We start from the raw sequence: 24,793 nt of genomic DNA on the forward strand, positions 1-24,793 counted from the left end.
ATTCGGGTTCTACCCAGGAAACGGCCCTATTAAGAAATACTGTCTGCATCAAAAACTCCTACCCTCACCCCCCAAAATTAGATTATTTTTTAGGAAACCATGATTCCATATTCCACCCTAGTAAACCTCCTGGCAGATGTGACCTAACTGGGAGTGTCGATGACTGAGGAACCCCACATACCTGGAGCTGAGAAGCTGTCCTGCTAGGGAGATCTGGTCAGCCACTTAGCTGGTGGCCACTGGAATTTTTAGAAGTAGTAAAACTTCTGATAAAAGAGGGCTTTTGTCTCCTGGAATAGCAACAGTTATCATCACTTAAAACCAGTGTATTTCTATATACAGCAAGTGCTTCTATAGATATACTCCTGAATTATTTATACAGGACTATTTTAAGATCTGTGTCACATTTTTCTGGTGTATTTTATGGTGGGAAAATTCAGTTGGAAAAAATGCACTTAGCTGTGGCTGGGATGGTGAGGTAAAATAAGTACTTAAAAAACATGAAGGTTGTGGGGTTTTTTTTTTAGCTTTAAACAGGACAGAAATAGCAAGGTGATAGCTCCCTGAATGAAATCGTGTTGCTTCTCCTTAAGCAAACTTTACCATTGTACTCATGTCATAATACTAGATCTATCACCGTATGAGTCAGTAGAAGATCTGCAAGGCATGTGTAAGAATTCATCCATGTATTCATTACAGAAATCTGTGAGAAAATAGCTGCTTTTGTGTACTATAGCTTGTTATTCAGGGTTTCTTTTTCTTTTGATTTTGCACCTGTTGAACTGAGAGGGCGATGGATAGGGTAAGGACCTATCTACTGTTAAGAGTAATGTGGGTGTAGAGACCCAGGCACTCCCCGGGCCCAGGTGTAGCTGAGGCGGGGCTGTGTTAGGGCTGTGTGTGCAAGGGTCGGGCTCCTGTGATCGCTGATCACTTCCCCTGAGGAGAGGCTCCTTCTTACCTCTTCTGTGGGGATGAGGAAAACCATGGAGGTTATGATTGGACAAAATCAAGTCATTTGATTGGCCGGGACAATGAGAGCATAAGAGGAGGATGATGGCCTTTGAACCCCACTCGAAGACGTTTTCTTTTAAATTTAGCTGTGGATGGGAAGTGAGCACTTTTTGAGTAATAGGATGATATGATTGTGTTGCGGTTTAGTAAGTATTACCTTTGTGTATGTAGGAGTGTTAGGTTATTATGCTAGGCTTGGTGGGGCCTGCGGATGAAGAGTAAGACAAAGATGAATAACACAGAGGTCCCTGTGGTCAAGGAGTTTATGATCTAAGCAGGGAAACAACTAACCTTGTGGTAAATGAGGTTCGAGTACACGGGCAGCGTTGTCAGCTGAGGAGGGGCCACAAGAACCAAATGGTTACTTACGTTTCAGAGATTTGAAGGCTGCTGTCCTGCCTCATCCCTGCCCAGGTTTCTCGTCTAGCTCAATGTCTCTGGCCTTCATTTCCTCCTCGTGTGCCACTGCGTATACATCTTACGAGATCTTGGTAGCTCTCGCCTCAGTTTGCCTCTTACAAAATGCAAGACCCAGACCTGAACACACTATTCCACATATGGCTCAATGTAGTAGGAGCATTGCTTCCCCTTTTCTGAGGTTGTATTGCCACTGAGTCATCATGAGATAATATGCTGCTGGACCACCAGGTCATCTGTTTTATGGGGACCTGCTATTAACACAGAAGGGGTTGCCGAAAGGTCCTACCTGGGAGGCCACAGGCAGGCCTGTATTCCCCTCGGAACCTGCTTACGTCTGCTTATCCGACTTAGCTGCTTCTCCTGTCGCGCTCTGGCGCCTTCCTGCCCCTGCCTCCCATACCCCTGAAGTCCCCTCTAGTCCCTCCTGGGTGGTAGTTCTGTAACTACTCCTTGAACTATGCATTTTCTTTCTTTCTTTTTTTTTTTTGATGTGGACCAATTTTTTTAAAAGTCTTCATTGAATTTGTTACAATTTGGCTTCTGTTTTATGTTTTGGGTTTTTGGCCGAAAGGCATGTGAGATCTTAGCTCCCTGACCAGGGATCAAACCCACACCCCCTACATTGGAAGCGTGGAGTCTTAACCGCTGGACCACCGGGGAGGTCCCTGAACCGTGCATTTTATACACATTATTGCATGTAGGTATCCATCCACTCATTCAGTCTTCGTTAAAAAGGGAAAAAAAAAAAAAAAAGGTGGGGAGAAATGGAGAGAAGAGGCAAAGGTGATTTAGAGTTTTAAGCCTGGGTGATTGGAGATCTAATGGCATCATTTCCAGAAGTGGGTATTCAGAAGTGGTGTTATTTGGGGGAGGACAAACCAGACTCTGTCTAAAGACACAGGCCTTTTTCTCTCCGGTGAAGGCTCCCTGGCAGAAGCAGGGCAGTGTGTGTCCCTGTTAGAAGTAGGAAGGGCTGTTCTAGAAATCACAGTGGATGGCACTGAGATGATCATCTTTGGATTCTTCATCTATGACCTTTCTTATCTTGAGCATCTTTTGTCTCCAGAATCATCTTTCACAACCTTTTGACCACATATACTTTTGACTCTTTTCTGCTTCTTGAAGTGGTTTTTAAAAAGTTTGGCTTCCAAAACACTGTTCTCTCTATTCTCTGCTCACTCCACCGGCCCCTCCTTCTCAATCTCCTTTTTGGCTGTATCTCCACTTCCTGCCCTATGAGACATTGGCCTGCCCCAGGCTCAGTGCTGGGATCTTTTCTCTGCCCACACCCTCTCTCTCGGTGATCTCCTCCAGTGTCTGGCTTCACTAGCCTCTCTTCTCTGGGGGTTCTCACTCTTCATCTGTAACCCACATGTCTCGCTCGCTCTCTCTTTCTCGAGTTCTGACGTAGCTATGTAACTGCCTGTTTGACATTTCCACTAGGATGTCTAGTAGGCATCTTGAACTTAACCTGTCTAAAACTGAATTGATTTTTTCCTTCCAGACGTGTACCTCCCACAGTCCTTCTTGGCAACTCTATCCTTTCCACGGCTCAGGCCCCAAAACCTTAGAGTCAACCTTGGCTTGTCTCCTTCTCTCCCACCTACATTCAGTCCATCAGCAAAACCTGTTGGCTCCTTCTAAAATATATACCTGGAATCTAAGTACTTCTCATCCCCTCCACTGTTAGCATCTGGTTCCGGTCACTCTCTCCTCTCACTGGGATTGCTGAAATAACTCCCTTCCTTCCTTCCTTCCTTCCTTCCTTCCTTCCTTCCTTCCTTCCTTCCTTCCTTCCTTCCTTCCTTCCTTCCTTCCTTCCTTCCTTCCTTCCTTCCTCCCTCCCTCCCTCCCTCCCTCCCTCCCTCCCTCCCTCCCTCCCTCCCTTCCTCCCTCCCTCCCTCCCTCCCTCCCTTCCTCCCTTCCTCCCTTCCTCCCTTCCTCCCTTCCTCCCTCCCTCCCTCCCTCCCTCCCTCCCTCCCTCCCTCCCTTCCATCTTTATTGGGGTATAATTGCTTTACAATGGTGTGTTAGTTTCTGCTTTATAACAAAGTGAATCAGTTATAATTCAAAAAGAGTCATGTACCAAAATGTTCATTGCAGCTCTGTTTACAATAGCCAGGACATGGAAGCAACCTAAGTGCCCATCATCGGATGAATGGATAAAGAAGATGTGGCACATATATACAATGGAATATTACTCAGCCATAAAAAGAAATGAAATTAAGCTATTTGTAATGAGGTGGATGGACCTAGAGTCTGTCATACAGAGTGAAGTCAGAAAGAGAGAGACAAATACCATATGCTAACACATATATATGGAATTTAAGAAAAAAGAAAGTCATGAAATAACTTCTTGATTGGGTTTCCTTTTTCCCGGCTCTGGCTTTCCCGCTGCATCTTTCTCCCACCAGCGGCCAGGACTTTTCTCACCACAGCAGTCAGTGATCCTTTCAAAACAATACAGATCAAGTCACTCTTCAGCTCAGAACCCTCCAGGGACTTCCCATCTCCGAGTAAAAGCTAAAGTCCTTGTGATGGTGACATGATCTGCCCACTGCCCACCACCCCTGCTGCCCGCCCCCACCCCCATCTTTGATTCTTCCTCTCCTGCTCACTCTGTTCCAGCCACACCAGCGTCCTTGCTTTTCCTCAAGCACGCCAGGCCTCCCCTCTTCAGCGCCCCATTGTTCCCTCCACCTGAAACATCTTCCCCAGCCCCTTACTTACTTCATTTGGCTGTTTAACGACCTTCAGCTCAATGTCCCCTTTCCCTTGGCCAGCCTAAATTAAATAATTCGGCCCCTGCTTTTTTGTTCTCCACAGCACATTTTATACAATCTGACATGCTTTCATACTATCTCTTTCCCTTAGTGTCTGTCTCCCCTGCTAGAATGTTCCTTGAAAGCCAGAGCTTTGTTTTGTTCCCTGAGGTATGAGCCTGGCACATAGTAGGCATTCAGTAAATGTTTACTGAGTGAATGAATGGATTTGTGTGACTATAGTTCATTGATACATACATAGCATTGTGTTTTCTGGATTATAAATTATGTTCATAAACATTAGCTCATTGATCAGTTTGTTCACTTTTTGTAAGTCAGACTAAATCTAACTCTAATGCTATTTAAAGTGTATTGACTTCCTTGATGACTAATATGCAAACTGGTTTCCTTGGGAGATCTTAAGTATGGCCATTCAAATCTATCCTCCATCCCGTTTTGTTTTAGTGATGGGGGCCCTGAATTCTGATTTACAGAGCATTTCTTTCTTTTATCACTAGTTCCATAGAACAGCGGTCCCCAACCTTTTTGGCACCAGGGACCGGTTCCGCGGAAGACAGTTTTTCCACGGACGGGGGTGCGGGATGGGGGGGTGGTTCAGGCGGTAATGCGAGCGATGGGGAGCGGCAGATGAAGTTTTGTTCGCTCGCCACTCACCTCCTGCCGTGCGGCCCGGTACCTGTCCTCGGCCCGCGGGTTGGGGACCCCTGTCATAGAACTCACTCTAAGGAACTTTATTAATTCTTTTCTTTTCTTTCTTTTTTTTTTTTTGCGGTACGCGGGCCTCTCACTGTTGTGGCCTCTCCCGTTGCGGAGCGCAGGCTCAGCGGCCATGGCTCACGGGCCCAGCCGCTCCGCGGCACGTGGGATCTTCCCGGACCGGGGCACGAACCCATATCCCCTGCATCGGCAGGCGGACTCTCAACCGCTGCGCCACCAGGGAAGCCCCTATTAATTCTTACTTACTGAGTTATTATAATTCTTTTGTTAGATAAACTGGGAAATGTTTAAAAACAAAGGCATATCAAACGCGTCATTTGCCCTACCCTTCTTTAAGTGAGGGGCCACGACACTGCACAACCTCAGGCGAACCATTAGGCCTTGCATTCTGTGCCCCTACAGTGGTGTGACACGGCAGCCATCGCAGATATAAGACGTTTGGCTTTAGCTTCTCATGGCTGAATCTTCTGTTTGTTTTCCTCCTGCTGTTCGAGTGGCATTTAAGACTCTGTCTGCCTTGCGCTTGCATTGTTAGGTCTCTTGGACTACCGCCTGTCACTTGTTATTAGTGCAGCTGTGTCGACTTGTTCCTAATTCCATTCTACTTCATCTACCCTCTTGGCTTTCCTCCTTAGCTATTTCACTTACTCTGTCTACTGTTCCATTTCCCTTGATTGACATCAAACTTGTATGATAGCCAACGAGTCCATATTTTCATCAGGCAGTTAAGGTACCCTTTGCCAGCCTAATCACTATCTAGCTAATTATTTCTATCAAAATACAAATGATATCTGTCATTCAGAATTCGAGCCTAGCGTCGTGGTAAGGTTAAAAAATGGGAGTGTGGCAACCTGCTACCATTCTGGGCTGATTCTCCAGAGAGAATAGGCAATACTTTGATTTAGGGAGCAGTGAAAGCAGGCAGAGGCAGAAATTCGATCCCAGTTTTACTGTGTAGATGATTTTACTTAGCATACCTCACAATGAAGACATGTTCTTGTAATTTCATCTGTGCAAGTGCCCTGTTTTGAGCACGTAGCAGTTAAAATCTAGGTGATTATTTCATAATAACTTGCTTATGATACTGAATTTGAATAGAAATATATTGATAGAGCCCTGTACTCTGAAGAGAGGCCTGCACAGATTCTCTTAGGTCTGACTTAGTGATCCCTTAGTGATCTAGGACCAGACTACGTGAAGAGAGGCTATGGGTATAAAGTTCAGGACAGTTGGAAATGACATGAATACTGCAAGACCTCTTACAGCTAGCAAAAAAGGGCTGTCTCCAAGCCCTAATGTCTGCTTTATTCTGTATATAGTTAATCAAGTTTATTTGATCCATGTATATTTAAAAGTTTTAGTGCTACTTAATGCCTATAATTACATATTGTGCTGATTGCTGTGTTTTCATTCTTTGGAGGTTAAGAATCCAAAAAAATTCTAGTTTTTGGTTTATAAATGCCTTTTATTAGTTTCCCCAAAATTGCTTTGCTGCTTTCAATCCTGGCTTAATGCCTCCAACACTCAGGTTCAAAAGGATGCTGTTTGAGCTCAGTTTTTAAAATTTCTGTATTGACAGGTTTACATTTTCTTTTTGATTGCTCCATGGATGAGGCCAAAGACTGAACTCCCTGCAGCGAATGGTTAAGTGGGGGAAGAGGTACCTTGTATCGTTGTCCTCCAAAAGCATGATTAGGGAAGAGGGGTATCATTTTTTTTTTTGTACTGCTTAGTGGGAAGAAGGTTCAAAAAACAAGACTTCTCACCAGGAATTCCAAAGCTAAAAATATGTGGCTCTGGGGCAGATGAAGAAGTTTCAACATTGGAGGTGGGGGTGTGAAAGGGAACAAGTGAGCTTGGAAGGAAACTCAATAATTTTCAATCTCAGAATCCTACCTTACATGAATAATTTCTCCGAGAGTAAGGCTCTTTCCAGTCAGATCTGTTGGTGCTGCTGAGCTGGTATTTCAAGTATGTCCATCTGCATTTAAACGAATTGCTCCAAGACAATCTGATTATGCGGTAGTTACTTTGGTGAGAATAGCGCCTCAGTGGAATGGAAACTTCATTTTGAGTCTAATATTAGACCTTGCTTTGGAAAATTCCTTTTAAATGATCACAAGCTGGGAATAGCAAAAGAATTTAACTTTCGACAGACAGCATTCACCAAGAATTTTTAACTGCTTATGTTTGGGTCCTTGGGAAAGCAGATGTGAGAAACTGACCGGACCAAATTGACTAGACTAGAATCGACTTGAGCTGATGCAGTGTTTATATCTATTGCTGATAAGTTTCCCTGCTAGTCTCATTTGCTCAAAATATTTTCATTCTTTGAGCGTGAGCATGCTAAGGATGCAAATTGTTAGGAGGCCTAATTGTCTAACGATCTAAACTTCTAGGCCTCCAGACATTGTTGCGTATAAAGGGGTCTGAGGCAGAGCGGAAAAGGGCGGACAGGCTCTACAGAACCAAAGCCAGTTTCTGAGTAAGTGCTGGGAACTTGATCAGACCTGGCCTTCAGGATATTTTTAGTTTGTCTGGCTGATTGTGTCTGAGCAAACTCACCCAGTTTGAAGTTTTAAGTAAACTTTATTTAAAGGACACCCCCTCACTCCATCCCCCCCCCCGCAAAACCCCAAAAACCTCACCCTGACATTAAAAAAAATAATATACGTGTTAACTGATCATGAAATTTCCAGATATCGTGTCTCCTTGGCGTAACCTAAGGATAAGTTTCAGATGCCTTGCATGCCTTGGGTTGGGAAAACCAATATTGGTGTTTGAGATAAATTTAATATTTTAAAAGATCTTTCTGAAATTGAAATGCATCTTTTAACCACAGTGTACATTTAGTGTAGTAGGGGTTTTTTTTCTTACTAAGCTGGCAATAAGTTGATGGTGCCTTAGAATTGAGGAGGAATATTAATAAATTAATAGGAGCTACCATATTGATCACCCAGTGGATCCCAGGCACTGTCTTTGCTAGGCACCAACATTATCTCTGACACTCACGATAATCCTGTGTGGCAGCGACTATCATGAATGAGCCTGGGTTTAGAGGAGACTGAGGCTCGGAAAAGTTAGGTAGTTTGCTCACGATCACACTGCTGGTGATGGCTAAAGTGGCAGTGCTGGAGTTCACATCCAGGACTGGTCAGCTTCACAGTATGTGTTCTTCCTTGTAGGTTATATCTTTTTGATGTTTACTATATTTGAAATTAAACCTGAGAAATTTTCAACATTTACTTATTCGTTTTTAAGGGACAATCATAAATCCATTACATGTTAACATAAACAACATTTTTATTAAAAATAACTTTTTTCCAAAACATAGTGTCATTGTTTACCTTTATGTGTATCTCTTTATTATCTAGCTAAATGGAAGGCAGCTGGATTCTCTTCTGCATTCAGTCTGTGCTGTATACTGTTTTAATTGAAGTATGTGAAGAAAATCTGACCTCACACAAATATGTATTTGGAAAAGGGAGGGGTATTTTAATAGGCTTTTTGAATAATTGTGTATGTTCTTCCTTGATAATATACCCAAACTCCCCAAGTGATAGTTTCTTAAAGGTTAGTTGCAATATAGAATCTGAAACTATGCCAGTGGACTTTTGGTGCACTGTTACATTAAAATCTTTTGGTGTGGAATCTTCCTTACAGAAGAATTCTGAATAATGTGTGTAGCTACCCTTTGACTCCAGGAAGTAGAGCTTAATTCCTACCACTCACACCTCCCTGGGGGTGGGCTAGACCTAGTGACTTGCTTCCAAAAAGTAGAATGAGGGAAAGGGAAAAATTAGTAACTTTGTAGTGGAGAAGAAACCTGGGAAACTCTACCTTAACCAAGTGGTGAAGGTGAACATTGCCTGTGATGTCATGTGGCTGCCATGTGAGCCCTGATGTGATGTAACTAGAAAACTCATAATCCCAGTCTAATCGTGAGAAAGACATATCCAGATAAGAGGTCATTCTGCAGAGTACCTGACCAGTGCTACTTGATGGTCAAGCTCATGAAAAACGAGGGGGGACTGGGAATCTGTCACAGAACAGAGGAACCTGGGAAGACATGACAGCTAAATGCAATACGGTACTCTGGATTGGATACTTGAACAGAAAGAGAACATTAATGGAAAAACTGGTGAAATCCAAATAAAATCTGGAATTTACTGAATATTACCATATCAATGTCAGTTTCTAGTTTTGATGACTATATCATGGTAAAGTAAGATGTTATCAGTGGGGGAGAAATTGAGTAAAGGGTATACAGGGACACTACTGTCTGCAACTTTTCTGTAAATCTAAAATTACTGCAAAATAAAAAGTTTTTTAAAATCCACTGTTATGTATTGCATTCTGAATAAATCATTTACCCATGCGTGATTTGGTGACACCATGGCCATGGTCATTTGGAAAATACTTGTTCACAGAGTTATGCAGATCTTTGAAATGTTGACACATTTTATTGTTCAGTGCTTTCAAAATCTCATTTGTTAATAGCACCACCTGTCTCATCAGAAAAGTCTTTACTGAGAAGCTCTCAAGCTCATGGCGGTGGATACAAGTTTCCCAAAATTCTAATTTTTCCCTTGAAAGCTCAGATGTTATCTTTGGCAGCAAACACTGCTGTTGTTTTCCTTAATGTAACAGGCTCATCTTGTTCATTTTCAAGAAAATGTCTGCCAAATATCCAAGTCTAAATAATCATAGTTTGTTTGGTAGCCATTCTTTCAAATAAAAAAGATGTTCAGTGGGAAAAAGTGGCTGATCCAACTTGCAACTCAAACAATTTGCGTTGAGTCATTCTCCTTAAAACAATTTGAGTCCTTTTCCTCAGAACAGCTATCGTACTTGAGAATGCAACAGAAGTGTTCTACCGTACTTCGCAATTTGTCACATACAGTATTGAAAGACAGGTCCCGGGAATCAAGGTTTAATGAAGCTTATAACTTTTACTGCTTCATCAAGGATATTCTTTTTGTTGTTGTTGTCTGAAAAGAATTATTTTATTTTTAAATTTTTATTAAAATATAGTCGATTTACAATGTTGTGTTAGTTTAAGGTGTACAGCAAAGTGATTCAGTTACATATATATGTATATATGTATATACACACATATATATATTTATATACTTTTTAAAATTCTCTTCCATTATAGGTTATTACAAGATATTGAGTATAGTTCCCTGTGCTATACAGTAGGTCCTTGTTGGCTATCTATTTTATATATGGTAGTGTATATATTTTAATCCCAAACTCCTAATTTAAGGGATATTCTTAAGAGGAACTAATTTTTTCCCCTTTCTCTGTGTGTATGTGTGTATGTGTGTGTGTGTGTGTGTGTGTGTGTGTGTGTGTGTGTGGAGAAGGCAGTGACCACTAGCATAGTGACCACCACTACCGCTGCCTTGATTTGTGCTCAGGCACTTTACACCATTGGTGCAAATATCAACACAGTGGAAAATTCCAGGAACATTTTAGTGTTCTAAATGAAAATAGTTTGACCTTTCTGACTCTCCTAAAAGGGTCTTGGGCACCCCTAGGGGTCCACAGACCACACTTTGAGAACTCTCCTAAAGTAAAGTAGCAGTTGCTAAAAGATCACAAAGGAAGAGCTGACATAACCGAAGACCAAATCCATCAGGAAGCAAGTGGTAACATGGTGGTACCATGTGTGTAGACGATGATGCTCTTCTGGATTAACTGGTCTTACTTTTTATGGCCCATGAAGCTTTTCCATTTGTTTGTCGTATTTCCAAACCATTTTTAAATGCTGAAAGATAGACTTTGATAATCTTGTATCTGTGTTCGCTGCTATTTTTACCATCATCATTTATAAGACTTCATTCAGGAAATTCTGAAAATCACCTCTTTGTTTTCTTTTCTTTAAAGGTAAATCTCACCTGGCTATTGTGCAGCGAGTAAACAATGAGGGAGAGGGGGATCCATTTTATGAAGTTCTGGGAATTGTCACATTAGAGGATGTGATTGAAGAAATCATCAAATCTGAGATTCTAGATGAAACAGATTTATACAGTGAGTACCATCGCCTGAGTGTAATTTTCCAAAACCTTTGCTTTTATTTGTCGTGTTGTTTGTGAGTCATCTGACATCTCTCCAGCTGTTGTCTGCCTGTTTCTAATTATGCACTGTGTGTGTAGGCTGGGTACCACCTACCAGTATATTCCAGTCACTTCATCGGAGAGGAAGAAGAGGCAGGTCCTGTAGTGTCAACTGGCCATGTTTTTTTTGAAAAGCCAACTGCTTCTAACTGTTGATTTGGGCATTGCTTGCCCTGAACAGAAAACTCCATTCCTGGTTTTCACATTTATTTTACATCTGGAGGGAGACTTGTTCTTTACTAAATTTTCATTTTACACAATTAGGCAAATTGTTTTCAGATAAATTTCTGTCTGTACCTATGGTCATAATTCAAATACTTAAAAAGTGAGGGGGGATTGTTAAATTGATGGATAGCAACTGTTGAAATGTCTCTATTCCAGGACCCATGGGCCAGGGTAGAGGTGAGGTTTGCAGGCATAGTTTTGCTGGGGCAGTGGTGGAGCAGCAGGGTAAATATAGAGAAAGCAGGACGGGTTAGGGTACACAATAAAAATTGTGTTTTTCTTGTTCTGTGCTTCTCTGCCTTTTGAGAGGTGGTCTTGGATCGGGGCAGGGGAAGGGAAGTATCCACACCTGTTTGCCCAGGAGTCGGCTTGATTCTGGGCTGAGTGTTGAACATGAATCTTGTCTCATTAAAGTCCACAACTGTTGGACTGTGGAGCTTAAACCCTCTTCCTCAGCCTTACTCTTAGCAAAGTAAGACTCTTTCAAGAGTTTCTTAATGCCAGAGGTGGCCCAAGGCCTGAGATGTTTGGGGCTCTCAAAGGTGGTATAGAGAAAGAGGATCTGGGCTCTTTTTGTCCTGTTTGGCTTTTAAAGCGTGACTTGGAGGGGGAAATGGACTGTTCAAATGGCCTGGAGCACCCAGGACAAAGCCAGCCTTGCTCAAAGCGGAATGATTTGTTTTCAGTCCCGTTAGAAGGGAATGTCCCTCATTTTAAAATTTAAAAAGTCTTCCATGCACCCTTAAAAAAATACATTTTATGTTTAGCTCTTGACCTCCTCCTTCTGAAAATGTATCTTATTTTTTTCCTCACATCTGTATAGTGTTCTTTACAAAAAACACCAGTTCCTATGTGTTTTATCCTTTTGACTCTTGGAGAATAATCAGAGATTTCATAATAGAGAATATTGTTAGTATTGCGTTTACATTCTTTTCATCCTTCCTCATAGTGACTGTTTAATACCAAGTGTGTCTCTGCATATTTATGCGTTTCCCCAGGGGTAATCCTCATTGTAAGAAAGATAATCTAGACATTTATGAGCTTTTATGTTTACACTTCAGTTCACTTCTTTTAAACCTTGATGAGACTGATTTCATACATGGCTTCCTGAGATGAGATGCTGAACTTGTGGTTCAGGTATATTCTTGATTCAGATCAGGGATGATGACTACCTTTGTCATTAGAAAATTATTTAGGATGCTTGCATTGATTTATGCTGCCTGATTCTAAAGATAATTTGAGACAGGAAAATTACAGGTTGTGTTCACCGTCTCCCCAGGACAAGCCTAGTTAGTAATCACTCTGATTTGCCCTAGGCATGAAATGGTAATGTAAAGACTCATGATTCTTGGGGGAAAAAAAGGAAGCAATTAGGATCTTGTCTGTAACCTAGTTTTTTCTTGATCATTACTTTGTCCAGAAAAATACTTGAAGAAAGGTTTTGCATGAGACGCCTTCTAGATCAAGGATTGGCAAACTACAGCCCTCAAGAGCATGCCACCTGTTTTTATATGACCCAGAAGCTAATTTTTTTTTCACATTTTCAGTTGAAAAAAATCAGAATAATAATTTTATTTTGTGACATGCAAAAATGATAAGAAGTTAAAATTTCATATCCGTAGTAAAGTTTTACTGTAACACAGCCCCACTAATTCATTTACATATGGCTGCTTTTTGCTAAACAGCAGGGTTGAGTAGTTGCAACAGAGCATACATGGCCCGCGAGCCTGAAGTATTTGCAGTCTAGCCCTTTACAGAGGAAGTGTGCTGACCTCTATTCTGAATCACTTCCTTTGTATTTGGTTGACCTTGAGGATCTCATGGTCTGGGGTAGAAATGCAGCTAACAGTTATTATTATTAAAATACTGTTCCATGAAAGTGTTCTTGTTTGTTTCTTGAGATTGTGTGTGTGTGTGTGTGTGTTCTCTTTCAGCAGAGGCTGGGAGCCTCTTAAAGGCAGGGACGTGCTTCCCTGTGTCTTCTGTAATGATTGTTCTTCACTGTGGTGTGGCAACCTCCGTAGCAGGAGCGTGTGTGCACTCCGGGCTACAGGCTCTGTTGCTATGTGGTTGTATAGACTCCACGAGGGGAGGATTCTTGTCCCCAGCTGCCCAATAATGTACTTAAAAGGGCTCTGAAGGTCCTCACGAAGTGTGTCGATAGTTGCTCCTCATCAGGTTGCCTGTGATTTCTTACTCTGGATTGTGTCACAGTCATGACTGTGCTGCACTGATTTAATGAGGATTCTCTCTCCCTTCCCCTTTCCATGTGGTGCTTGTATGTAGCGTGCCCACCATCTGGAGAGAGAGCCTAGCCTTTTCCATATATTATGTCATTTTCATTCGAAAAGAGCCCCAATCTAACGGAATGTATTTCCATTTCTCCCTCAGCTGATAACAGAACGAAAAAGAAAGTGGCCCATCGAGAAAGAAAGCAAGATTTTTCTGCCTTTAAGCAGACAGACAGCGAGATGAAGGTTAAAATATCACCACAGCTTCTCCTGGCCATGCACCGTTTCCTAGCAACAGGCAAGTGCAGCTTATCACAGTTTGAAATCTCTGCCAACCCTGGAGCGAGTTTCTCACCCACCGCTGACTGGGGTGGGCTGGGGGTGGAGACTGGGAAATGGGGTGATAAGTAATGCCACTTTTGTGTTTTGTTTTTTGTTTTTTTGTTTTGTTTGTTTTGTTTTGTTTTTTTCTTTTTAAATTCTCTCCTCTCCTATGTTCAGTGTCGGCATGAACCCTCTGAGACATTTACCAGGGGTGGACCAGTAACTTAAAATTGGTCTGAAAGGTAAGGATGAATGTTAGTGCCACACTGCATGTGAACAGTAGGCCAGGTCATCCGCTTCAGCTAAGTCCAGGGGAGAGCCAGCTGGCGGAGCAGGTGGACAGTGCAAGCCAGACACTACCTCGTTGTGTGTCGGACAGTTGAGTAGTTCTCTCTTCAGCTTGCCTCAGAAGAACAGGTGGACATCGGTGGTGACACAGGTGCTATGATTTGCAAAGAAGAACAATAAATTTTCAAAATAAAATCTTTACCCTTTATGGTTTTAATGAAATCAGAAATTCTAAGAACTCTGACATGGATTTCTTGATGGCCTCTTCAAATCAGATTGTTAACTTGGGCCCATTCCAGGAGGCAAGTGTTCACATTATTAAAACCACCAACCCAGCCAGCACTGACTGCTCCAGAGAGGTCAAGGTCGAACGGACTTGAGAGACCAACTGACCCTGCTCACATCCCCAGATGGCTCTCTAGGCGAAGGGTGAGCTCTGTTGGCCAGGGGAAGTGTGAGAAAATCAGAGTACCCAGTGGCCTGTAGAAGACGTCTGTGTCCAAGATGGGCAGCCAGTGCCTTTCAACTGAATACAGTACACTTAAGATATTTTGAAAAGAATGCTAACGGCAGCCATGTGATGGAATGTTATGTACTCTTTAAGATCATGTTTTCAGATACCTGGACATGCTCTCACCATATAATATTTATGACATGGGAAAATACTCATAATTTAATGTAAGGTGAGAAGAAACAGTATAAAACCGTGTGTACACAAGATTATCCTTGTGTTTTTGTGTGTACACGTACACGGCACACATGCCTAGGTGAGGTATTAGAAAGAAATTCTCACCAATTGCTCAGAATGGTTACGAGTGGTTGGTTTATAGGTGATTTTATTTTCTTTATTTTTTTCTGTGTTTTCCAAAATTTCCACAATGTACTGTCTAATTTTGTTATTACAAAAAAGTCACAGAAGCTAATGCAGAATTTATATCGCACATATAAAATTAAAAAAATTTTAAAACATAAACAATGTCTTTAACTTGCTTATTATTTTCTATTTCTGATAATATTGTTCATCATTTAAGAACCACAATTTAAAACTAAATGTTCTCCCACTCTGCCTCTGAGATACCATAAAGTCTACTTTCAGTCTGGCACCCTTAAGTCAGTAATTTTGGGTTTTGTTATTTTAATAAAATCAATATCTTTGTAAACTCAGATCAACATTAATTTTTTTTTTTTTTAATTAGCAAGTTGGAGTGCATGTTGATGTGTGCACGTGCCTTGCTTTTATTCTGAATCTCTACCTTCCTTTGTTCCCAGACTTTCTCAGGGTAGTTGAATGGGAGAATGAGATGTGGAGCACTGCGTCTGTGCACCTGGTACTAACCCACACCTAGATGCTTCCTGACCTTTGCTTCTTCCTTTGGCTGTTGTTGGACAGTCAGTCTTTTGTGGCCTGTTGCAGGGCAGGACCCTGGCAGTCATGGAGCCTGCTTCTGGTTGCTTTTCCTTTGTGTCAGTCAGAAAATGAGGGTATTTTTATGAGAACTGAAACCAATGACAGGTTGAAAATGAAAAGTTTTAAAGCAACAAACGTGAGAATTCAGCATTTTCTAATTTCTCCCAGGTAATCTGCCCCCAGAGGATCACCAAACGGAAGTCTCGTTAATCCATACTGTTATCGCTTCAATTCCAAGTATTCTTTTCTCTAAACACCTTAATCACTAGTATCATTTTTTTCCATCCATTTGAAGTGTAATATCAAGTTGTGTTTATATCTATAGAAGTAGAAGCATTTAGCCCATCCCAGATGTCAGAGAAGATCCTTCTAAGGCTGCTAAAGCACCCCAATGTCATCCAGGAGCTGAAGTATGATGAGAAGAACAAGAAAGCCCCAGAATACTACCTCTACCAGCGAAACAAACCTGTAGACTACTTCGTTCTCATTTTGCAGGTCAGAAGAATTAATCAACAGTTGTTTGATCTTATTGGGTACCCACCCTTCCAGTTTGGAGGAGACTTGGTATAGGTGAATGGGTGTCAAGGATATAACGTACTTAATAACTTCTGGGGTGGCCTTACAGTGGGAGAATTTCATCTCCCTGTTTTCGTATCTGCAAACAATTTCAATATAAAGCAATGTTATTCATTTAATTTCCAATACAGACGGGCACTTAGTGATTGCTGAGGCATTGAGGCATTCATTTGAAGAAGGGTGAATTCAGGTGTTTGTATTTTTTTTGAAGAGTTTGGGGAATTACCTGTGCATGTCTAAATCTTGGCTGGGCATTTGAAATTTAAGTGTTGTGAGTTCCTTGAGTCTTCTTTTTATCATCTTTTATTTCTTCCGCCCCTCATTAGGACTTGGTCTTGCACAGCTTCCTAGAGATGCCTTATGATCTCTTCCCTTAATGCCATCAAAATAATCCATTTATTATTGTTTTTATTTCTGATTACTACCAGCTTCTGTTTTAATGAGGAACTGATGGGATAATCACAGTGTCTCATGGCAATGGTAACTTACCTCCTTCTCACTGTAACATAATCCACTATATAAGGTGAGAAGGTCCATCCATTCTGAACCCTCTTAAGGGCCCTAGAGGGGCTTTTGTGCTTGGATTGACAGGAGGCCCTTATTATCTCACAGTTTCACGTGGTAGAGCACAGTTCTTGGCCTGGAGACCAAGATGAATAGTACAATGAATAGCATGCTAGTTTTATTGATTTCTTGGGTCTCTTTATTGAAGAATTACTTTTATAGGAATTCTGAGTGTATTTCAATATAAGAATACTAGCCCCTTAAGCATTCTCCTGTTTCTTGGTTACTTCCTAGGTAAGAATTGGAGGGATCTTTATAAGAGTATAATTAGCACTTGGTAGACCCAGCTACAATTTACGTTGAGTCCAGCAAGTCCCAATTATCTAAATGAATCAAGATGTTTCTTTTTATCTGAAAATAACTCTTATCAGATGTGTCTAGATGTTAGAAACTCTGGGAAGTGTTGTGTTCATGCCCTGTGTTTGGACTGTATAGTGAATTCCGGAAGCAGAAGTGAGGAACTGTAGAAAAGTCTATGGATTAACCAGGTATATGCTGCTTTCATATAGTGTTTCTTGGAAACTTCTGTTTGCAGGTTTTCTCAGTCAGTACCCTGATTATTCTACTAACCTTAGTCTCATTCAATCCTGAATTGTTTTTCTTTTTCTCTGGGGATAGACAAGCTTGAAACTCTGAGGGGGTTGGGAATTTATTTTATTTACTACAGCGAAGGAGTAAGGCATTCATGTTTCTCCTAAAATCTAGATGTGAATATTCCTTAAACCTAGAGAAACTGAATGACATTTAAGATAGTTTATTTAGAACTTTGAGGATTGACATTGTGAATTTCAGTACTATTAGAAACTCTGTGGCTTTCAATCGTCAATTTTTATATAGTTAGCGTTTATGAATTCTGATTCAGTAATGCTCTATTGGTATGTAAAAAAGCCATTTCCTGGCTGGTGGATCTAAAAATAGATTTTATGGAAGAGGGACTTCATAATTCTTGTCACTTTATAAGTAAATCTTTAAAGATATTTTTGATAAGGTTTTTATGTCCATGTACCTATATTTGAATACCTATGTCATGTTAAATATTTTTACAAATGTGACAAGTTCTTGGAACTGACGATGTCATGGGAGTTTTTTTTAATATTTATTTTATTTATTTATTTTTGGCTGTGTTGGATCTTAGTTACTGCGTGCGGGCTTTCTCTAGTTGCAGCGAGCGGGGGCTACTCTTCCATGTGGTGTGCGAGCTTCTCATTGCGGTGGCTTCTCTTGTTGCGGAGCATGGGCTCTAGGCACGTGGGCTTCAGTAGTTGTGGCTCGTGGGCTCAGTAGTTGTGGCTCACGGGCTCTAGAGCGCAGGCTCAGTAGTTGTGGCACACGGGCTTAGTTGCTCTGCAGCATGTGGGGTCTTCCCAGACCAGGGCTCGAATTCGTGTCCCCTGCATTGGCAGGCGGATTCTTAACCACTGCGCCACCAGGGAAGCCCCATCATGGGACTTTCATAAAGATTTCAAGGATTTATGGAGGTATTCAGACTGTAGAGTTTGGTGAAAATCATGTCCTTGAAGGCCAGGCAGTTACCTGAGGTACCCAGAGTATGACAAAATGAAATATCATAATACCCTGTCAGTCTAGCATAGCCATCACCATTTACAGAGTCTATTCCACCCTAAAATATCACTAATCCATCATTGGAATTTCATGCCAGGTTATTGAGCATGTTCTACTGCATTTCAAGAGCATTAAACCAGAGGAAAGCGGCCGTAGCTGCTTCCCTTCCTGGCCCCAGTGCCAGCGAGCTGCCGTCTTCAGACACTAGAAAAACTCTTTTATTAAGTAATTCATGTTTGGAATACAATTATAACTAGAAACAATCACTTTGAGTTTAAACCCTAGATGAAATAAAGTCTAATTTATTCGAAGCAAACCATTTAAGTAAGCTTACTTAAAAGAATATCCTATAGGTTATGGGACACATACTGCGTATGAATAAAAAGGCACTTTCAAGTTTTATCTGAGAAAGTAGATTTTTAAACTAGAATGTATTGTGATAAAAGCACAATAAATAGTGAAAGAAAACGTTATTGGCTCTACATGTCTTTAATAACTTAACAGAATACACATATAAAAGTAGGAATGGGTAGGAACATAATCTTGGTGGAAAATTTTTTCCACCATCATAAAAGAGCAAGGAAAAAAATGTTAGAGTTTTAAATTGTGTAAATAAAATTAACCAAGTTGAAGAAAATTAAATATAAAGCCAGGGAAATACACTTTAAAAAAAAAGTTTTATGTTACTTCTTCATAAAAATTGGTCATTTGCGCTGTCACATGTAAATTCTAATAAATTCAGAAAGATAGAAATTTCATAAAACTACCTGCATAGATCATAATGAAATAAAATTAGACATAAAAATGCATAATCGAAAAGTACTAAGCTATTTTAAAACTAATCAATTCTCTTACAAAGGTTTATACATAAGGTATAGAATAAAAGACTATTAAATAATATAAATACCGTATCCACAGTATGTCGAAGTTTAAAATTTTATTCCTCTAGGTATTTACATAAGAAAAAAATATCTCTGATTTTCTATAATAGAAAAAGAGCAAAGCAACAAACTAAAAAGAACAAATTAAATAATAGTGTCATGAAAATAACTTTTAAAATGAAAACGTTTTACATCCCATAAATAAAGATTGGTTCTTCTAAAAGATTAAAAAAAATCATTATTCTATTTGCATAATTAATGTGATAAGAGAAAAAAGAAAACTAGAAGTTCTCCCTTCCCCCCAAAAAAGCAGCTAGAATCAAAGGAATTGCTTGGAAAAAAAAAAAAAATTGAGACTCTAAAGAACTCGATTTCTGTATTGTACAAATAGAACCAGATGATTTGATAGTTAAACGCATTCTTTACGACAGTATGGCCTAGTCTAAAGTCTGATAATGTTCTGGACCAGTCTCACTTGTCCACATTGATGGAGAATTCCTAAATAAAAAGGTAGCAGTTAGAGACCAATAATGGACCGAAAGAGCTATTCACTGTGACTGTGACTGAATTAGGATTATTTTAGGTATTCAGGGCTAGTTTAATAGAAGGACAACAAAACTAAAATATGCCGTGTTAATTAGGGAAGCAGTAAAGGAAAAAATCCCTATGCTTAAATCAATAGATATCAGGACAAAATTAAGCATCCATTCTCGATTTCTAAAACAAACCAAAAACAAAAAATCTTTGTAAAAATCCACGATGAACAGTGAACAAAAAGGAAAAAGTGCTGTAAACCAATCACATGCTTAAACTGGCAGCTTCCTTTTGGGAATAAATATATAAAACCCCTCATATACATGCATTTCAAGAAATCATTTTTTATAAAGCTTTTTATGCAAATAGATTTATAGCAAATAAATCTATCAATTATAATTAAAGTAGTAGAAACAGTCCATATGTCTAAGCTAATCAAATTTCAGTGTGGAAATAAATTTCAGTGTGGTCATAAAAGAAGTAGAAAGCATGTACAAAAATATGTCAAAAAAGATAGTGTGCCTGTAATTATAACTATTATAAACCATTTTTCTAATATAGATAGTTGATATTTTACAGTGAAGTATTTATTGGTCCTTTGGGGAGTAAAATGTCTAAGCAGATAAAAAAGATATCATTGTTCTTACACAACATGTAATTAGGTTATGATTTTAGTAAATATAAAGAATAATAAGAAAACAAGAGGAATAGCTTTTTTCTTTACCAATTATGTAATCAATGGAAAGAGGGATGCTTTTTTTTCTGGGGTTAATTTTTGTTGATTTCATGCCCCAGATGTTTTGTTGTTCAATTGCCCCATCCACTCTTTTCCTTTAGGGCTTCTGACATAGATTTGAAAGGGTTTTTCCCTACGGAGTGAAATCTGTTCTTTTGTGGAGGTGGCAGGTAGCATCTTAGAACTAAACAGCCTTTGACAATATTTAATATCATTTCACTTGTTATTGGGAGAGAATTGAAGCCTTCAATACCAAACCTTCTCAAGGAGTTTTGAGTTGCAGGGTCTCCGTGTCCCAGTGAATAATGTTTCCTCACTCTTGAGTTGTGTACAGATAACACAGCCATGTTACAGAAAAAAATTATTTAGATACCTAGTGTTGCCTCTATTTTTTAAAAGTTAAATACGTATAAATATAAAACTAGCATGAGCTCCTTTTGAACCCTTTGAGCTGAGAACTCTTACATAGAACAATAAAGAAAACAAGTTTGTAATTAGTATTTTAAATGTGTAAATGACACTGTTTGGCTGATAGGAAAGTACCACTGGTCGCAGGATGGTAGCAGGGAGCTCTGGCGCTGGCTCTTGCATTCAGCACACTTAGGTCCCTGTGTGCCTGGCAAGGATGGCACCCTCCAGCCCTGTGCTCAGTTTGAGCTACTCTGTACGTTTGTACAGTATGTTGTATTGTTATTTGGCCTCCACTGGGTGTGACCGGATTATTTGTACGTTTAGTCCTCCCCTGTTCCTTTCTCTTTGGCTCAGTGCTTCTCACACTTCAGTGTGCTTGGGAATCCCTTGGGGATTCAGTACGTCTAGGGTGGAGTCCGAAATGCTTCATTTCTAACAAGCTCCCAGTTGGTTGAGTAGCAGGCCTTAGCCAGGATGATTCACGTAGTAAGAACAACTTAACAGATTTGAGCACTAAGGCAAATGCTGCCACTGACATCTGGTGGCAGCACTTGGTTAGAAGGTGGTCAACCAGATAGCCTGAAATATATGTAAATTAATTTTTGACCGTCAAAAAAAATTTTTTTTTAATTTAAGTGTTTATGAAGCAAACTTGCTGAGTCCTAGGACTACATCTGTGGACTGCAGATTGAAAAATGTTGCTAGAGGATGTCTGGGTGGTGCACCCCCTCTAACTGGGCAGTGCTGGTGAACACAACCTAGCACTTGTGCCCCTGGCATTTCATTACCTCCTTTTAGGTGTCAAACCCTATTTTGTGATGGTGATTTAAAAAACAAAAACAAAATTAAAAAAGAACTCAATTCCAGAGTGAGCAGGAGACCAAGTAGATGCTCAGCGTGTGGGATCTGAGGGTCTTCAGCCTTGAGTCCACGGCTTCCACTGAGCCCTTGATCTAGTTTGTGCCAACGAGGATCGCTTAGGCTTCTGCCTTGAGGCCAGGTACAGCACGTGACTGCTGGTTACTTTGTGGATGCTTAGAAACTTTGAAAAGAGTTGTCTAATACCTTTTTCCAAAGGAAGGTAGGATTCTGTAGTAGTAACTTTACTCGGGGAGCCAGCTTTGCCTGGGACAGTGAGGCTGTCTTCCAGTTTTGTCAGTTTACCAACATGAAGCCCTAGCTTCCTTTGGGAGTCTGTCCTGTCTCGATTTTTTTTTTTTTTTTTTGTGATATACTAGACTAAAGCAAATTCGTGAATGTTTCAAAAGTAAAATTGATACGGAGCTCCTTCCCTATATGGAAGAAATCTATTTTCTGAGAAGACACCTGATTGAACTTGGGCTAGGCAAGCCGTTTCCTTATGGGGTAGCCCTGCTTTGTGTACTGGTAGGTTTACTCGAAAATGGTCACTTCTTTGAGACGCTGACACACATAGATGAGTAAAAAATAATGTGTTCACTGGATGTTTCTGAAACTTGCCTACCAGGAAAGCTTCAGTCCTCTAGAGAAGGAGATAGGGCTGGGCAGTTTTTTAAACTTTTGGAATTGTAGAATCACAGGATGTTAGAACTGAGAGAACCACAGGTCTCCTCTCCTTTACTGCAGTTTTATAACTGCAGCAAAATTAGTCTAGTGCAGTGGTTCCTAAATGCTGATACTTGGCAAAGTTTTCGCCAGTTTGAGGCAAAATGAGAAAAATAAAAACAGTTGCAGTGAGTTCTTCATAAAGCTGTGTGTATTCGGCTTAAAGACCTGTTATTCTGAAATTATATATTTTCTATATTTTGGGGGTTAAAATGTCTGGGCTTTTGTGGAATGATGGTCGCAGTAGATAGCTGTGTTTTAAAAATATCTTTATTTTATGAAATAAAAATGTGGCAACCCTCTCTCTGTTTCTGAAAGGAAGATGGATATTCCTAGTTCTTGGAATCCAAGCAGCTGGGAACCACTGACCTAGTACGCCTGCCTGTAATCTGATGGATCTAGACTCCAGAAGAAAGATAGCGGATCCTCTCCACCACCTGCTGGCCTGTCTTGGGGGGCAGGGAGAGATCAGCTGAGGGGCTGCAGATCTTCGAGCAGCTGTCCTAATTTAATTTGCAGACTCACAGCTGCTGGGGGAGTCTCTTGAGAGGCCAGGGTGCACAGAGGTTCCAGAGCTGCCACCCATTTGCAGGGACACGGAACACAGAAGGCCCTGTAGCTTGTTTAAAAAAAAAAAAAAAAAAAAAAAATTAAAGGATCCAGATCAACAGGAGAGCCATAGAAGCGATACGAGGCTCTGCGGCATTTGATCCTTCCTCCTGATTCTCTGCGTAGAAATGCAGGTTACGTGACGGTCCTACAGACACCTCCGAGCTTACAGTCACTGAGGCAGACATTTTCAGTTAGCGTATACGCACATCCTAGCTCTCTGATACAAAATCAGGGATTAGTCCATGAAGAAATGGATAAGTAACTGAAGGTATACACAGCGGGCACCTCCATTTCTGCTGCTCATCGTCTCTGAATATTGTGTCCCTGCCCCCCTCTCTTAGGGACCCTACATCCCATTCTTTCCCACCAGCTTTTGGCTTTTGCTCCCTGAGTTCCCACCTTCTCTCTCCTCTAACTTTCCCCCCTTTCTGCCCCAATTTGCCTAATCCTAAACAGGCCTCATTTGACCCCAAGGCTGCTGCCAGCTCCCCTGCGGCCCTGCTGCCTGTGCTTTGTCCCTCTTGCCCTCCCTTCCCTTCCACAGTCTGATTTCTTCAGGAAAAGACTCCCTGAGGCCACAATGGCTCCCTCCTCAGTGGCCCTCTGACCATCCTTTTACTCTGAGTTACTTCCCTCTCCCAGCTTCTGTGGTGACAACAGTTGTCCGGTTCTACTCATATCCGTTTTCCCTTTGGTCCCATATTTGTTTCTTTTTCTCCTCCTACTCCCAGTCAAGGGCTGTAATTCCTCATTTTCTCTTCTCCTCTCTCAGACCCCCATCTCCAGTTCTGACCTTTTCCCTGACCTTCGTCCTTCCATTTCAGCCTTTTTGATGGACTCTTCAAAAGGTCTTGTTTTCTTAGAGGGAATTCGTCCCCTCTTCCTGGCCCCCATCACTGATGCATCCCCTTCCCAACATTTCCATCTCCACTCATGGGGTCCCCGTTCTTCAAGTCGCTCGGAGCAAACTTCTCTTGTGATTATTGACGCCCCTCCCCTCCTTGCGCTTCTTTCTCCCTTACGGTTTCACCAAATTATGTTGATTCCTTATCCGTAGCTCCTCTCATAGTGATCTTTCTCCAGTCCTGTGGTTACTGCTCTCGTGTACGTCTAGACTTGATCTTCCTGAAACCGTATTCCTCTGCTCAAGAACCTGACCTCATTAGCCCATCCTTCAAGGAGCTCCGCAGTCTGACCTGCTCACCAAACTGCTTTTCCAAACCCATCTCCCCTTCTTTCCTGGCAAACCCACTGAGCCTGGAAGTCTGCTGTCACCCACCTCTGACCTTCCTCAACACTGTTCCCTTCCCTTGACTCAAATCTTACTCCTCAGGTTTTCCTTCCTGTATAAAATTTATCTTTATACAAGAACAGGAAGAATTTTTGTTTATTGCCTTGCATCGTTGAGTTTCATGTGCTCTCCCCTTTTCTGGACTGTGTGCTCTCCCCTCTTCTGCATTGTATGCTCTTGGAGGAGCAAGGGCTGTCTTCTCACAAGGCTGCACAGCCTCTCCTGAGGACCCTACATGGTCAGGGTTTTTAGTGCCTGTTGGTTTGCAGGTTGATTTTATATTATAGCAAGAGAATTGCTTGGAGATTGATAAAACTGATATTTTCCATTGAATGAAGGAAAACCCAAAAGAGAGACAACAGATCGTTTTCTGAAGAAGGGTTTTGAGAAAGGGCTTCCATAACTGGGAATTTGGTTTAGAATAATAGGGAGTGATCACAGTGATGGCGTTTGCGTTCGTAGGTGGCACAGTGTAGCCACCTGGTGAAGAGTTTGTTCTTCGGTTACTT

The 24,793-nt window shown here is 41.0% G+C and overlaps 1 protein-coding gene across 2 annotated transcripts in view; it reads left to right on the forward strand.

The window, feature by feature from the left end:
* Nucleotides 1–24,793, forward strand: part of CNNM2 (cyclin and CBS domain divalent metal cation transport mediator 2) — a gene marked incomplete at its 5' end in the record, with an annotated part of 139,199 nt that overhangs the window by 104,551 nt on the left and 9,855 nt on the right. For both annotated transcript variants that reach the window (XM_082673830.1, XM_082673831.1), the window contains 3 exons: nucleotides 10,827–10,970; nucleotides 13,673–13,810; nucleotides 15,858–16,027. In XM_082673830.1, the coding sequence (XP_082529956.1) occupies nucleotides 10,827–10,970; nucleotides 13,673–13,810; nucleotides 15,858–16,027 (452 nt within the window). The remainder of the gene's footprint in view (nucleotides 1–10,826; nucleotides 10,971–13,672; nucleotides 13,811–15,857; nucleotides 16,028–24,793) is intronic.

This window comes from Grampus griseus (genome assembly GCF_964374135.1).
Source record: "Grampus griseus genome assembly, chromosome: 16".
In the NCBI taxonomy this organism is placed as follows: Eukaryota; Metazoa; Chordata; class Mammalia; order Artiodactyla; family Delphinidae; genus Grampus; species Grampus griseus.